This window comes from Rhinatrema bivittatum, chromosome 4, assembly GCF_901001135.1.
Source record: "Rhinatrema bivittatum chromosome 4, aRhiBiv1.1, whole genome shotgun sequence".
In the NCBI taxonomy this organism is placed as follows: domain Eukaryota; kingdom Metazoa; phylum Chordata; class Amphibia; order Gymnophiona; family Rhinatrematidae; genus Rhinatrema; species Rhinatrema bivittatum.
Window position 1 is genome coordinate 23,574,018 of NC_042618.1, and position 15,248 is coordinate 23,589,265.

The window sequence follows — 15,248 nt, forward strand, 5'->3', positions numbered from 1 at the left end:
TTACACACACACCAGTCTCTCTCTCATTTCCATGCTCGCTCTCCACATGCACAGGCTTCTCATTCCCTGAATCACATTCTCTCACATTCACACACACCAGTCTCTTTCTCTCACATACACCGTCACCTTACCAACCAGTCTCTCTCTCTCATGCATGCACACACACACACAGGCTTCCCACTCCCATGCTCTCTCTCTCTCTCTCACACACACACACACACACACACCCCCAACACCAGAATTCTTACTCCCATGCTTTCTCACATACCCAGATTTCTCACTTCCATGCCTTTTCTCTCTCTCACACACACACATCAGTCATCTCCCTGAGCAGTCACTTTCATTGTCTCTCACATATACACACACATCAGCTCTCTGACCAGTTTCTCTCAATCACACACTGACTGGCTGGCTGGCTGCTTCTCTCTCTTTCTCTCACTCACTTCCTCTCTCCCCCCCCCCCCCCCCCCGAGCACAAATGGTAGCTGCAGCAGCCTCCTCCTCCAGCCCCCGCAGGCCAAGAAAGAAGAATCCCATCGGCCGCGGGAGGCTCACGCTGCTGTCTCCTTTCCCGATTACCAGCTGCTTCGATTGCTCGGGGGCCGATGCTGCTGCCGCCGCTATTTTTCCACGCGGCACGGCCTTTCTCCTTCCCGCGCACAGCGTATCACTTCCTGTTCCAGGTCCCGGGGGGGAGGCAGGCGCGGGAAGAAGAAAAGGCCAGCCGCGGGTGCCACAACTTCTTCTAGCACCGCTGCCGTTCCCACTGGGCTGGAACGTGCTGATAGCCCGGTGGCAACGGCAGCAGGGAAGGAAGAGCACGGGAGAGACCGGGAGCATGCGACACACCTGCCGGTGCTTGGCGACACACCGGTTGAGAAGCGCTGGTCTAGAGATCCAACTGACTCCTCACAGGTGTTTTGCTTCAAACAGACTTGAAAAAGTTTTTATCTTGAGTTTTCTGCCTCTCTGGCAAGCTTCGCTCAAGCTCTCTTTTGATTTGCATTATTAATGCTTTACATCTAACTTCCCGGTGCTTAATCTCCGTCCCTGTTTTCCTCATTCAGGACTGCTTTCCATTTTCTGAAAGATGCATGCCCTTCTGACTTAATTGCAGCTTTGGCCTTGCCATTAAAACATGCTTGGTCTTCCTCTGATCTTCTCTAATGCACGGAAACATTATGCCCGGGGCTCTCAAGGTGGTAGTTTTAAGCACTGCCCATGCCTCAAGCAAACTTTGAACCTTTTAGGCTTTCTTTCTCTGCTAATTTCTTCATTTTATCTTAGCCTCCCTTTCTCCAGTTAAATGCTACTGCCATCGTTTTTCTTAACATCTGCCCTCCGGTGATCAGGTCAGATTTAATAGCAGGATGGATCAGTGCTGCCAAGCAGATCGGACCCACCACATTTACTGCTTGCACCGGGTCCTACATTACACTAAAAGTAGGATCTAAAGCAGTTCCTCTCCCCCCACTGCGTCCATGATCAGCCGCTGCATGAAAACGTCACTCATGGCACTAATGTGCCGTTTACCTAACCACCTACTAATTCTGTTAGCATTTTACACTCTGTTTCCTCATACTGGCCAGGCAGGCAGTGGTTTCCCCCTATTAACGTGTTTTAGCCAATCATACTTCAAATTTGTATCCACTGGGATTCCAGCATGCAGACCTTTTATCCTGCTTGACTCCCTGTCATCCTTAGTAAACACAGCCACCGCTCCATCAATTTGATTTGCTCTGTCATGTGCATAGTTTGCACCCTGGTATCACAGTGTCCCGTTGGTTGGTTCTCCCTCCTCTGTGCCTCCAAGATGCCTGGGCTGTATCTTCGTTTAGTGTCACGTATTCCAACTCTCCAGTCTTATTTCTCAGCCTTCTGGCATTCGCACAGAGACATTTTAAGAGATGCTTTTTTATTTATATGCACAAACTGCTTATTAACAGGTGACACAGGCAGTCTGGAGTCCTTCATGTCTACGTGCTCTTTATTTAAATCCATCCACTTCAGCTTTTACCACAGCCTCTCTGTCAGGTTATTCTAACTTCTGTATCCTTGGAAGATGCCTCCCTCCGAGCCATGCGCTTCTGAGCGACTGTCTGCTTTCCCCCCATCATCTAGCTTAAAAGCTGCTCTATCTTCTTTTTAAAGGTTGGCCACATCAGTTGGATTCCACTCTGATTAAGGTGGATCCTGTACTCCAGTTCTCTCTTCCCTGTGCTATCGTCTCACCCAGGCATTGAGACTCTGGAGACCATTGTAGAAGCAGGATGGCTTGTAGGCTATCGCCTCTTCTCTAGGGCTATCTTTATTGTCTTCTTCATTGGCTCTCTACTATCCTCAGCAGGTGAGTGCACTCGTTCCCACATTTAATCCAACACTCAATCCTTCTCAACCCATTACCAAAGCTAGCAAGGCTGTTGCCCAAACGTCCAACCACTTTGGTTTCCGTGGGCTTGCTGGACAGTACCCGGTTAACAACAACCCGCTGGTTATCAACCCCTGATGGTTTCTGGAAAATTGCAGCCTGTGGCCAGCAGTGCCACTTGGTCATGCGTCCTTTATCTGTGCCTTGTTTTCTCCTTATCTCCTCTCCCCTGGCCTCTGCTCTTGAGGGTGTGAAGGGTGGGTTGTCTGCAGTACTACAGTCCCCCAGCCTTGTTCCTATCTCTGTTCTAAGTGTGCCTGAATGCTGTCACAGTGCTGATTTTCACCACCTCTGCTAGTAGGTTATTCCAGATATCTACCACCCTCTCAGCTAAGGATTTTCTCATGTTTTCTCTGAACTTTCCTACCTCCATATCATGGCCCTTTTTCCTCGAAATTCCTTATCTGTGGAAAATGTCACCTTCCTGTAATTTATTGAAGACTTTCAGGTCTTTTAATATTTCTGCTATACCACCTCGTATCCCTTCTGTTACGCATCCCGTCCACGCCCGGCCCGCGCACGGGCCTGCTCACCTTCATGGTTCCACGGCAGGTCCCGGGTCGGCCTCCCTAGCGGCAGCTGCAAGCGCTTCCAGGCCTCGGCGTCCCGCAGCGGCGGTCGCCGGGCCTTCCACTGAGCACCAGCCTCACGCCAGAGCTCGGCGTCCTTGGCTATGTTGGCCACGCCCCTACGCGCGTGCGGACCACCCGGCCTCTTGTAAGGCCAAGGGTGGGTCCTAGCTCCGCAGTGCGCCCTGATTGATTCCCTGTTATAAGGAAGTCCCTGCTTGTACTTTCTTGCCTTGGCAATCAGGTCGGTGTTTGTGCTGGATTATCACTGCGTTTGTTTCTTGCTTCAGTTTTGTTCCAAGTCTCGTTCCAGGATCCTTCTGTTCCAGCTCTGTTCCTGCATCCTAGTACTTCAGCGACCTTCTGTTCCTGTTCATCTGTCCATCTCCCCAGGTAGTACCTCCGGACTGTCTCACTGGTACTGACCTCAGCTTGCTCCTTGACCTGCCTGCCTGCTGCCTGCCTTCTGACTCCAGTCTGCTCCTCAACTTGCCTGCCTGCCTTCTGACTCCAGCCTGCCTCTCAACCTGCCTGCCTGCTGCCTGCCTCCTGACTTCAGCTTGTTCCTAGACTCGTCTGCCTGTCTGCCTGTCTGCCTTCTGACCTTGGCCTGCCTGTGACCTCGACTGACCTCTGGTACCTGACCTCTGCTTTGCTGACTACTCCTCGGACTGACTCCCGGACTTTGACCTCTGCCTGCTTGACCACGTCTCTGGATTCTGGCTCTGTTCCTAGCCTTGTCATCACCTACGCTCTTCTGGTCTTCCTTGTTCCATCTGACCTCCAATCTTGAACCTGACTGCGCTCCCCTTCTGCCTATGGGCACGCCGGATTTCCATTCTCCCAGGAGACCCTGCGAGGCCCAGCTAGGTCCAAGCAGCCCGGGTCCCTACGGGCTCCTCCTGGGGGGACCTCGGGCTTCCAGTGGTGAAGCTCTTCCTAGCCTCTGTCTCCTCCAGTGCTCTGCCCCCTGGGGGCAGTTGCTTCCTGGTCCCTACCAGGAGGCAGTTCTCCACTGCTTCAGGACAAGGGTCCACCCCCGAGCCCAACACCTTCCTTCCTTCACTGCGCACATTTTGAGTGTATGAAGTCTTTCTTTGTAGGGTTTGTCATGCAGGCCTTGAACCACTTTAACAGAATCTTCTCTGAACTGCTTCCACCTTCTCAACCTCCTTCGGAAGTTACGGCCTCCAGAAGTACTAAAGACAGTGGGTGTTACTAGTGACCTACACAACTTGCAAAGCAATTTATGCACATTACCCAAAAAGAAACCACATTCAAGAGTTTCTAGGCCCTTTGTCAAAAGAGTTCTTTTTACCTCATGAGTCTATGGCAAAGCCGTTAAGCCTAGGAAGGCCTAGCCATTAAGAGCATTGGCCACGTAACTGAGCTGTCATCTGACACCTTAGATGAAGGAAGTGGGGGCGAGGTGGAAAGAAGGGGAGCTGGGATAGGCTGAGGCAAATGTAAAAGGGTAGGATGAAGGGAAGCAGGGTGCTGGCAGCAGGGATCCAGTGAGCAGAGAAATGGGGCAGCTGCAGCAGGGGGCGATTCCAGTCTTGGAGTAGACTGATGTTGGGCTGAATCACTAGATGACTGTTTATTTGGGAAGTTCAAGTATTAGTATTCATCTCTCCACCCGACACCCCCTTTGCTAGTGGGGGGTTACTAAAGATGTGCATTCATTTTTAATGAATTAGACAATTTGCCAATGAAATTGTCTAAATTCGTCATGGTTCGGGGGTGCCGAAAAACACAAATACGAAAATCGGGATCCACAAAAAAAACCCAAAAACCGAACTGCGGGAAAAACAAAATTTCCCACAGGGGCTCAAAAACAAAGCCTGAACCGATAAAACAAAATGAAGCACATATCTAGTGGTTACATGCGATTTTTTTTTTGCAATTAATGTTGGGATGAAAATAAGCGGTGGCCATTTCATTCACTGAATAAAGAAGCATCTGAGTGCTTTGAGTTGTGTTGGGGGGGGGGGAGAGTGGAAATGCAATGGAAATTGCTCGGTTTTTTTCCCCCACTGATTTTTCTCCTTTGTTTGCTCATTATAATAAACACTGATAAATTCTCAGGGAAAATAAAAGAAAAATTGAAGGTCTGCATGAACGGGCAAAGAACCAGTAGAAAGTATGACATTCTGGATAACCTTGTTGCACCCCTCCCCCCCCCCCCCCCACACACACAGGCATTTATTTCTTAAGGGGAAAGCGCCAACTTTGTCCCCCTCCTCTGACCCCCCCCTCCCAATGACCAAGCACTCCCAAACTTTGAAACTAGAAAGGTTAGAGGCCCCCACCACCACCACCAAGATCCTACTGCCACACAAAGTCTGGTTCAGCCTAGTCCAGCTGTTTAAAGGTTAATGGGGCGGGGGAAGGTGGGGAGGAAGCACCTACAAACCGAATCGCACACAGATGTTTAGCACTGTCGCAAGCCTTTTTCGTCTAGAAAGAAAGCTAAAAATGCAGGATGGCAGAGGGAGGGAAAAAATCAGAGACACAGAAGGCAAAGGTCGCCGCACACCCCTATTAATGGCACCCGGCCCTCGTGGCTAAATCTCTACCGACGCTCAATGGATCTGGAAGCACTCAATGGTCCTCCGAAAGCAGATGAGAGAGTCTGAAGATTCTGCCAGCCACCCGCTGCTTCTCCAACAGTTCAAGACGGCAGAATTAAAGCATCGGCACCGTTTTATTCTGGGCTGTGTTACAAGGACGGGCCATAAAAGGGCCTCAGTCTGGACAGCAGTGCTGTGACTGGGCCCTTTACTGCTGCAAGCAACGTTCTGAATTGTAATGTAAACCTCCAAAAAGTAGGAGCCTCCTCTACACAATCCGGCTGCTACCCACTTCCTACTGGCACGAGAAACGTCCGTGCCCATGAAACCAGCGCCACATAACTTCAGTCTTCCTCATCTGCCGATTTTCCCCCTCTGTGCCTCATTTGGTTCAAAGAACAAAAGGGACAGAATTTAGATTGCCATTAAATTATTAGGAAAGAGATTATGTTAGTGAAAAATTAGGTACATAATTAGATTTTAAGCCCTCTGGGGATAGGGACATACCTATAGTTACCTGGATGTAATCCACTTTGAAGTGCCGAAAAGTGGAATATAAAATTTAAAATAAGTAAATAAGTAAATCTTAAATCAAGCTGAACATAAAATATCTTCTTGAATGCATTATGCATGCATACATCCGTCAGAGAACCCTAAAATAGGGTAACCCCACTAATGTTTTAAATGATTTGAAAGATGATTCATGAGCCCTGTTTGACACTTAACATCTCAGCATCTGTACTGCAAAGAGGCACTGAAGTCTGCTCCAGATACAGTTCCAGCAGAAGAAACTTGAAAAGGTTTCCAACCCGCTAAGAAGACCGTGGAAATTCACATAGGATTATGCTGCATTTAGCAAGCTGTTAATTAAGAACAGTTGAAGTCTTGGGACACTGAATTGACAAAGCGACATATCAAGAAATCAACAATAAGAGATCGCATCCTCTTCACTAAATACAGTCCATGCTATCAATGCAAGAATAGTTATGAATAATATTTTCTCCTGAGGAAGACTGGACGGCGAAACAGAGGCCTTTGTCAGGACAGAGAGAATACAGGATATAGCAGAGACTACAGAAACATCATTGGAACAACAGCCCTGTGAAACAATATCCCCTTTTTAATGAAGGTATCTTCCATGTGACTCATTTGCAATTCACAAAATAACTTTCTTGAAGTCCAGCTCTATTGCAACGTGTGTCATTGTTTCATTACAAGCACTTAGTATATTTTTTGACAATGTTTTATGATGATATCTATACATGTTATAAATGCATAACAATACAGAGAGTTTAGAAGCGATGTGAATGAGGAATGATTGACTAGGGCAACTGATAAATATACGTGTGTGTTATTGTGCCAGTTTTATTTTTTGAAATATTTTGTAAATAGTTTTGATATTATTTGCCATTGTGTAATAAAACTTGCAACCTTAATCATCTTTCAAATCACTTAAAACTTTAGTGGTGTTACTTACCCTATTTTAGGATTCTCTGACTGATATACCATTTTAAGTACCCACATACCATTTTTATTTCATTTAAAGCCTAGACCCAATATACTATAATGTGTGTATCCATATAAATAATAATGTAAATGTTCGTTTGTTCAAAATCTTAAATCTCCGAAAGTTCTTCACCGATTGCTTTGAAATTTTGACACAACGTTGCATTCGAATACGCGCGTGTTTTTATATACCTATATTATATAGATCTCACACCTGTGACAGGTAAAACCATGTTTTTTTGGAAAAACAGCGCCATCTGTTGGATGTTAAAGCAACACACGCTATCTACAATATAAATGGGCTCTGACCGATGGACCGCAAATGCGCAGTAGAGAGCAGCTCTACCCCGCATGTGCGGACCATAGAGCTCTGCGCTACGTGCTGGGTGTCAGAGGGGAGGAGGAAAGGGCATATTTTCACGGGTCAGGACTGACCTCTTAGCCAGGTAAGGGTTAAGCAGAAAGCAGCTTAGAAGGAAATGATAGAATTATTGTGTCTTGCTGTTGCACGGCTTCTACAAGAAGGCTCCGGCCTCAAGCGTCTGGGACATTTTGAGGTTAATTCTCAGCAGCATATGAAGACATAGCAGATCCCTCCAGGTGCCTCTGCTTCACCATGAATGCCAGCCACCTTCTGGCATTTAGGATGCCAGGGATCTATACCTGGAGCAGAGGGCTAATTCTGTCCACAGAGCTGTGGATAGTCCCACAGCATAACAAGGCTGACCTTAGCTCTGAGGTCTGGTGAACTGTCCACCCCTCTCAGCCTCCTCAGCCTGTGGGTTGGTGATCATCTGCACCTGTGAGCTGGATACTGAGGAACCTTTTGGCCTTGTGCTTCACCCCGGGTCCTGGTTGGACATGTGGTTAACCACACCTGTGGGATGGACCTTTACATGTGGAATGTACGTGACTTTAGTGTTAGCCGATTACTTCCAAAGTCTGGACAACCCTAGAAATGTGCCGAAGACTTGTCATCAAATAGATTACATAGGAACATAAGAACATGCCATACAGACCAAGGGTCCATCAAGCCCAGTAACCTGTTTCCAACAGTGGCCAATAGAGATGTGAATCGTGTGATCGATCGTCTTAACAATCGATTTCGGCTGGGAGGGGGAGGGAATCGGATCGTCGCAGTTTGGGTTTTTAAAATATCGTGTAAATCGTGTAAATCGAAAACCGGCACACTAAAACATCCCTAAAACCCACCCCGACCCTTTAAAATAAATCCCCCACCCTCCCGAACCCCCCCAAAATGCCTTAAATTACCTGGGGTCCAGAGGAAGGGTCCCCGTGTGATCTTTCCCTCTCGGACCTCCTTGCGTTGTAGAAATGGCGCCGGCGCTACCTTTGACCTGTCATATGACAGGTCAAAGGTAGCGCCGGCGCCATTTTGTTTTTTTGTCCCCCGACGTCAGGAGATTAGGAGATCGCTCCCGGACCCCCAGGGACTTTTGGCCAGCTTGGGGGGGCCTCCTGACCCCCACAAGACTTGCCAAAAGTCCAGCGGGGGTCCGGAACGACCTCCTGCAGTCGAAAAACGATTCGCAGTAGGAGATCGTTCCGGACCCCCGCTGGACTTTTGGCATGTCTTGTGGGGGTCAGGAGGCCCCCCCAAGCTGGCCAAAAGTCCCTGGGGGTCCGGGAGCGATCTCCTAATCTCCTGACGTCGGGGGACAAAAAAACAAAATGGCGCCGGCGCTACCTTTGACCTGTCATATGACAGGTCAAAGGTAGCGCCGGCGCCATTTCTACAACGCAAGGAGGTCCGAGAGGGAAAGATCACACGGGGACCCTTCCTCTGGACCCCAGGTAATTTAAGGCATTTTGGGGGGGTTCGGGAGGGTGGGGGATTTATTTTAAAGGGTCGGGGTGGGTTTTAGGGATGTTTTAGTGTGCCGGTTTTCCCGCCCTCCCCCCCCACTGGACCCCAGGTAATTTAAGGCATTTTGGGGGGGGGTTCGGGAGGGTGGGGGATTTATTTTAAAGGGTCGGGGTGGGTTTTTAAGGTTGTTTTAGTGTGCCGGTTTTCCCACCCTCCCCCTTCCCCTCCCCCTTCCCCCGATTTATGATTTTTTGACGATAAATCGGGGGAATTGTTATTGTATCGCGGCTCTAACGATTTTTGACGATTTAAAATATATCGGACGATATTTTAAATCATCAAAAAACGATTCACATCCCTAGTGGCCAATCCAAGTCACAAGTACCTGGCAAGTACCCAAACATTACATAGATCACAAGCTACTATTGCTTACTAATTAATAGGAGTTTATGGATTTTTTCTCTAGGAACTTATCCAAATCTTTTTTAAACCCAGTTACATTAACTAGAATAACCACATCCTCTGGCAATGACTATGTGCCAGAGGAGGTAAGAATAATCTTTGAGTTTTAAATGAGCTACTTGCTAACTTCATGGAGTGCCCCCCGTCCTTCTATTACCTGAGAGAATAAATAACCGATTTACATTAATTTGTTCAAGTCCTTTCATGATTTTGTAGACTTCTATCCTATCCCCCCCTCAGTCGTCTCTTCTCCAAACGGAACAGCCCTAACTTCCTTAGCCTTTCCTCATAGGGCAGCCGTTCCATGTCCCTTATCATTTTGGTCGCCCTTCTCAGCACTTTCTCCAGTGCGACTACTATATCACTCAGGTGTCCCCTCTCCTTGCATATGTCTGACTGTGCTAGCCAATGAAACCCTACCGAAGCTACTGACCATGTACATTGCTTTAACACAACTCAGATAGGGAAATTGGTCCAGGGACAAATAGGCTCCCTAGTTGGCTGGCCTGTATTATTTTTTGTGACTACAATATACACACACACACACACACACACACATACACAAATCAACACTCAATCTAATTGATCCGACAAGAGCTTTCTTTCTCAATCTGCTCCTTTGCATGTACAGTAATTACATTTCTTTAAGCATGACTAGATCTAATTTTGAATTCTCATTTAGGAACTTACATTATAAAGCAGGGTAAGCTGCCAAAAAGGTTCTCTCATTGCTGCAAAGCCCTACACTGATTTTAATTGTACTTATAAATCTCCTGCCAAGAGATAAAATATTAACAAATGCACACACTGTGCTCCCAATTAATAATCAGGTTGTTTGTTCTAAGGTGAGATTCTTAAAGCAGAGTGTGACTTCTGGAGCAAGCCATGCAGAGGAGATTACTTTTACTTATAACTGGGGATGGTTATAAACCGACCAGGGTACTTTTAATCTCTGGGAGGGGAGGAACCATTAAATCAGACAATTAATTAAATGCAATTGAGATTTTCTAAAACAGCATCTTGACAATTAAGGCCTTATTATTTTCAAAGTACATTTTACAAACAGAAGATTTAATCGGAGAATTTTAAAAAAATTGTTTGCTGCACTGACCTGTATAGCACACTGAGAAAATCAGTCTGTGTCTGTCTCCGAAACCAGTTAGTTAATGGCTACTGGACTTGATGGCCCCTCTCCCTGGGCACCAAGTCCACCAGTCACACCATGTTAGTCTGATTGGTGGACTACGCTGATTCAGCTTTTTCTGCCTCAGTGATCGTTTCCTAGGGCTATAGGGTACATGGCAGAAATCACATTTTCACCTGAGTACTTCCTATTTGTTAACTTGTTTTGTAATGGCGCCTATGGTAATTATATTTCAGAAGTCTCCACTGGCTAGAAGCTGCAAAGGGACTACTAACAGTTTTGTTTCCAAAAGCCCAGGGGGTCTGCAAATGTAGTTGCCTCTTGAATCATTTCAGATAAAAAAAAAAAGGACCCAAGGCTGATAACTTGCTTTGATAGACCTTAGGAGAAAACTAGAAAAGGATGAAGATTCCTAATTGAGATTTTCTTAGACACAAATACAGTATTTTTTGTAATCAGTGTTTTGCTCAGAAAAAAAACAAAACCCTGAATTGCTATTCAAATGAAAGTGTTATATAGATGGTTTGTCTCTAGCATGTGGCAATTTGCTACAACTACTGGCATGCACAGTTAGTTGTAGCCAATTAAGCACGGTGCTCGCCTCCTGCAGCGTCGTCCGCTAGAGGAAAAGAGGAAACGCTGCAGAAACTATCAGAGCGGTTCAGAATCTGTAACGCGCGTCTCTTTCTGGCAGCCCAAATGCATCTCAGGGAAAGCCCCGTTGGAGGAACGCCCCCAAACTGCGAGTGTGCACCCAGGCTTTTGTGCAGCCCCCACGGAAGCACCAGTCCGTCCCGTCTCCCTCGCTCACAACTAGTAAATAAGGCCGCGTGCTCGCTCTTGTGCACTTTTACATCACAAAACTTGGATCGGCAGCCGAGGGCTTCCCCAGAATTTTGTTTACAGCTAGGGGGCGGGGGAACAAGGTGAGCATACCCCCCCCCCCAAAAAAAAATATATATAGTGTTGTATAAAAACAAGATCAGACATAGTTACATTAAAAATCCAGGAGGTGGGGGGCAACTAAATAACCCTCCCCCCCCCCTACATACATACGCACACACGAGCAGCGCTTACCTGCGTGAGAGCCCAGAGGGGGAGCAGCGCCCAGTGAAGCACGAGGGAAGGCCGGGGCGAGCGGGGGAGCAGCAGCAGCAGCAGATCCCGGATCGGCATCACTCCCGGGTGGTGGGCGGGGGGCAGGGCCGCTCCTCTCACCGACCTGTGGCGAGGAGAGAGAGAAAGTGACAGCGGCGCACGCGGACGCAGGGATCCAGGCAGAGCCGGGGGGGGGGCGGCGGCTCGGGTCCCGGATCCACAGCCTGCCCTGATGCTTTCGTATTTGGGGGGTTTGTTTTCTTGCCGTGCTCCAGGACTTCAGCCCCCTCCTCCCTCCCCGCCGCGTGTCTGGAGGATTGGGTCCTCTTCAGTCCTTACCCTTTCCAGGGGATATTTTTTTCTCTCTCTCTCTTTTTTTTTTTTTTTTTTTTTTTAGCAAAGTTCCGCTCGGTTCTTCACGTGCTGCATCGATGGCATTTATTAGCCTCCAAGTTATAGAGGGGGTAGGGAAATATTTGCCATTTTTTCCCCCAACCTTGCTACAGAAAGCAAAACTTTCAGGCTGATGTAAACTGTTTTCCGTGGCTTGGCTGAAATCTCTCTCTTAACAAGTTCGTCTGCTGCGTGTCCTCGGGAATAAAGAAAAAAAAAAAAAAGTGCACTCCCCAAAATGGTGTTACCAACTCTAAGCAAAAGACAAAACAACCTGAAAAGAGGCACTCAATAAAAACATGTTCAAAAAAAAAGTCAAGATCAAGTGAAAAAGGTATAAAAAAAAAAATATCACGAAACCCAGACAGAAAAAAAAAAAAAGAATTATTACGCGATCAAAGTCAGAATCAATGTACTTACGAAACGCAAGACAAATCCATGGGGGGAAGGAAAGGGGGGAAAAAAAAAGGCTAACGAATCCGGACCTCCAGCGGCGCAGGCTGGCGGCTGTGGCTGCCCCCGATCGCGGCTCCTCCGGTGCCAGCGCCGCAAACTTGGAGACAGCAAGGAGCGGCCGCCAGCGCGGCTGCGGCGGGCGCCGGGTCACGTGGCCGCCCTGCCCGAGGTGCGAGGAATGGCGCTGAGCCGGGAACGCGCGAGCCCCAGCCAGGGGCTTCGGCACGGCGAGGCTGGCAGACGGACGCCTCTCCCTTCCCTCCCAGCGCTGCTCCTCGCTGGCCCGCAACCGCGGGCCGTCATTGGTCAGGGCTGGTGACAGCTCCGAGGCTGCTCCTCGCAGGACGTCTGCTGAGCCCTCAAATAAATAGAGAGAAAGCTGCTCTCCTCCAACCGGGGAGCTCAGTACTCTTTCTCTCACATGGAGAAGACGACACCAAGACAAATAACTATGATATTTAAAAAAAAAAAAAAATCACTTTATTTAAACAGATCTTAAACCCCAAACCTTCCATAACCAAAAAAATAAACAAGGGATTGACCAACCATCCCCCCCCCCAATAATATTGCACATTTATTGAACTTCCTCCTCGGGAGGTGAATTTTTAGTAATTACATTTAAACTTGCTTTGAGACCTGTCTATCAATAACATAACTAAGTTTGTTTTGATTGCAATCAAATCGTTTATATTATAGTCTTGTTCAAAATACATACAGTATGATAATCCATGCATCCAACTGATAACATTTTCATGCGAGCAGTGAGCACAAAGCTATAATTATGGAGTCCCCAATGACATTTAAAATGTTTACCAGGTTTATATTATTTGCATAAATATTTCTTTTGATATAGTGCTTGTCATGTAAATTGTCCCTCTAATCTGAAAGATCAAGTGAGAGACCTGAAATTGAATTACAGAAACAATTAAATTACAATTGTTTTTCTATTAAAATATATTAAAATACACCAGAACAGTATCATTTCAATAAGTCGCATTAACACCCATGTAATAAATCAGTTTAATTCAATTTGCATCATATTCTCAGCTAAGGACATCCTCAGTATATGTATGAGGACTGAAAACTAATTAGGAAACACAATAGAAATTGCAGTGCTTTACATTACACCACAGTGTACATTCTTAAGCATGAATGCAAATTAATGCATCATTGATTTAACCAAATTGGTATGAAGTCTGTTGGTTTATTCAGTCCTCCTGGAGATAAAACACACAATATAGTGGTCCTAAATGCTTCTTAGAATATTATCTTTTTAAGTTTATGGCCACTTCCACCTTCTTGAGTTCTGGAACAGTTCTAGCCCTTGAAAAACCAGCCAAGTAACTTGCATGAACTAACCACTTCCCAATTGTGACCCCTAGTGGCAAGAATCAAGGTTTACACACACTTAAGTTTTGCATTGGTCCACAGGCGGTGGCCCTTGGCTGAAGACTGGTGCTGCAATGGCTGGACTGGATGGGAGACAGGAGATGAAGCATTGTGCAATGAGGCGGGGGTAACAGTCCTGTCCCCACTCTCAGCTTGCTCTTCCAGGCATTGCCACCTGGATGTGCCACTGTCACTGTAAATTTACATGGCAAGGAAAGAATTTCTTAGCTTTTCTTCCAAACTCACCTGCTCTGTGCCCCCTTTTTCTATCTCTGTGGATAACACTGTCCTCCTTGCAATCTCCTCAGCCTGCATTCTTGGGGGGGGTCATCTCTGAGAACTTGCCTCGACACACCCAGAGGATTCAGAAACCCAGAAATAAGTGGTTTACAGTGGGATCTAGTAGGATAAGACCTGTGACCCAAAGCCCCCCCCCCCCTTTTTCCAATTGTGCAGCCCTGATACCCATGCTCACTTCCATAGAGCATCTAGAAATCTAGGAACAAATGGATTACAGTGGGTTCTGGTAGAACAGGATCTGTGACACAGAGACACCCAGATGATAGCGGTACAAAATGCCTTTTCTGTATTGAAAAACAAAGTTGTCCCAGCAAAGGAAACTACAGTAGTATCTGGAAGGAAAGAAGATACCCAATAAACAGGAAAACCCCATAACACGATCAAAAGTCATAACAGAAGGATTCTTGTGCAGTAGGCAGTAGGCACGGGCAGCCTCCCTCCCTTCTCTCTGGCTGGCCCGCTGCGCACCCTGCTGTCGACCGCGGCCTAGCACCACTGTCCGGACTGCTGCTCCTGCTTCCGTGGCAGGCTGCCGCCGATGCTATCTCCGCGCGGCCTAGAGGCCACGGTTGCCGTCTGCCCATCACAGCTGGAGTCATCACCTGGAGTCCTTCTTCGAGCAGCAGGGAAGCCGCCTCTGCTGCTGCCTGTTTCCCTGCGGCAGCAAAGCTACCTCAGCTGCTGCCCGTCCATCTGCTTCGCAGCAGGGAGCCGCCTTCCGTTAGGTCTTCCACGCGGCCTGGATGCCGCTGTCCTCGGTGCTGCTTCCTGCTCCTCCCTAGGCACAGGTGCACGTCTCATCTCTTTAACAGGTCTTTAACAGGTTAATTGCCTGTTTTCTCTCCTGCTTCGTTATTGATTTATATTATGCATTTGTTCGTAATAGTTAAAATGAGTTATATTATGTACCCCTTAAATCCATTATTTATGTAAAGCCTGTTGCTGTTTTTATTGTTTACTGTCTGTTAAGCCTGTTGTCTGTAAAGCCTGTTGCTAATTTATTGTTTATTGTAAACCGAGGTGATGTATCATTTTACGTGCCGCGGTATATAAAAATCACTAAATAAATAAATAAATAAATAAATAAATCTCGACTTTTAAA

The 15,248-nt window shown here is 47.1% G+C and overlaps 1 protein-coding gene across 3 annotated transcripts in view; it reads right to left on the minus strand.

The window, feature by feature from the left end:
• PRIMA1 (proline rich membrane anchor 1) overlaps positions 1 to 12,715 on the minus strand; it is a 104,065-nt gene extending 91,350 nt beyond the window's left edge. The window contains exons 1-2 of one of the 3 annotated variants that reach the window (XM_029597857.1): positions 12,422 to 12,715; positions 11,588 to 11,732 (exon numbers count right to left, since the gene is read on the minus strand). In XM_029597857.1, the coding sequence (XP_029453717.1) occupies positions 11,588 to 11,732; positions 12,422 to 12,441 (165 nt within the window). In that variant the 5' untranslated portion in view covers positions 12,442 to 12,715. Of the gene's footprint in view, positions 1 to 11,587; positions 11,733 to 11,947; positions 12,370 to 12,421 lie in introns of those variants that run through there. The other 2 variants (XM_029597855.1, XM_029597856.1) reach the window with 2 other exon arrangements.
• Positions 12,716 to 15,248: the final 2,533 nt, after the last annotated feature.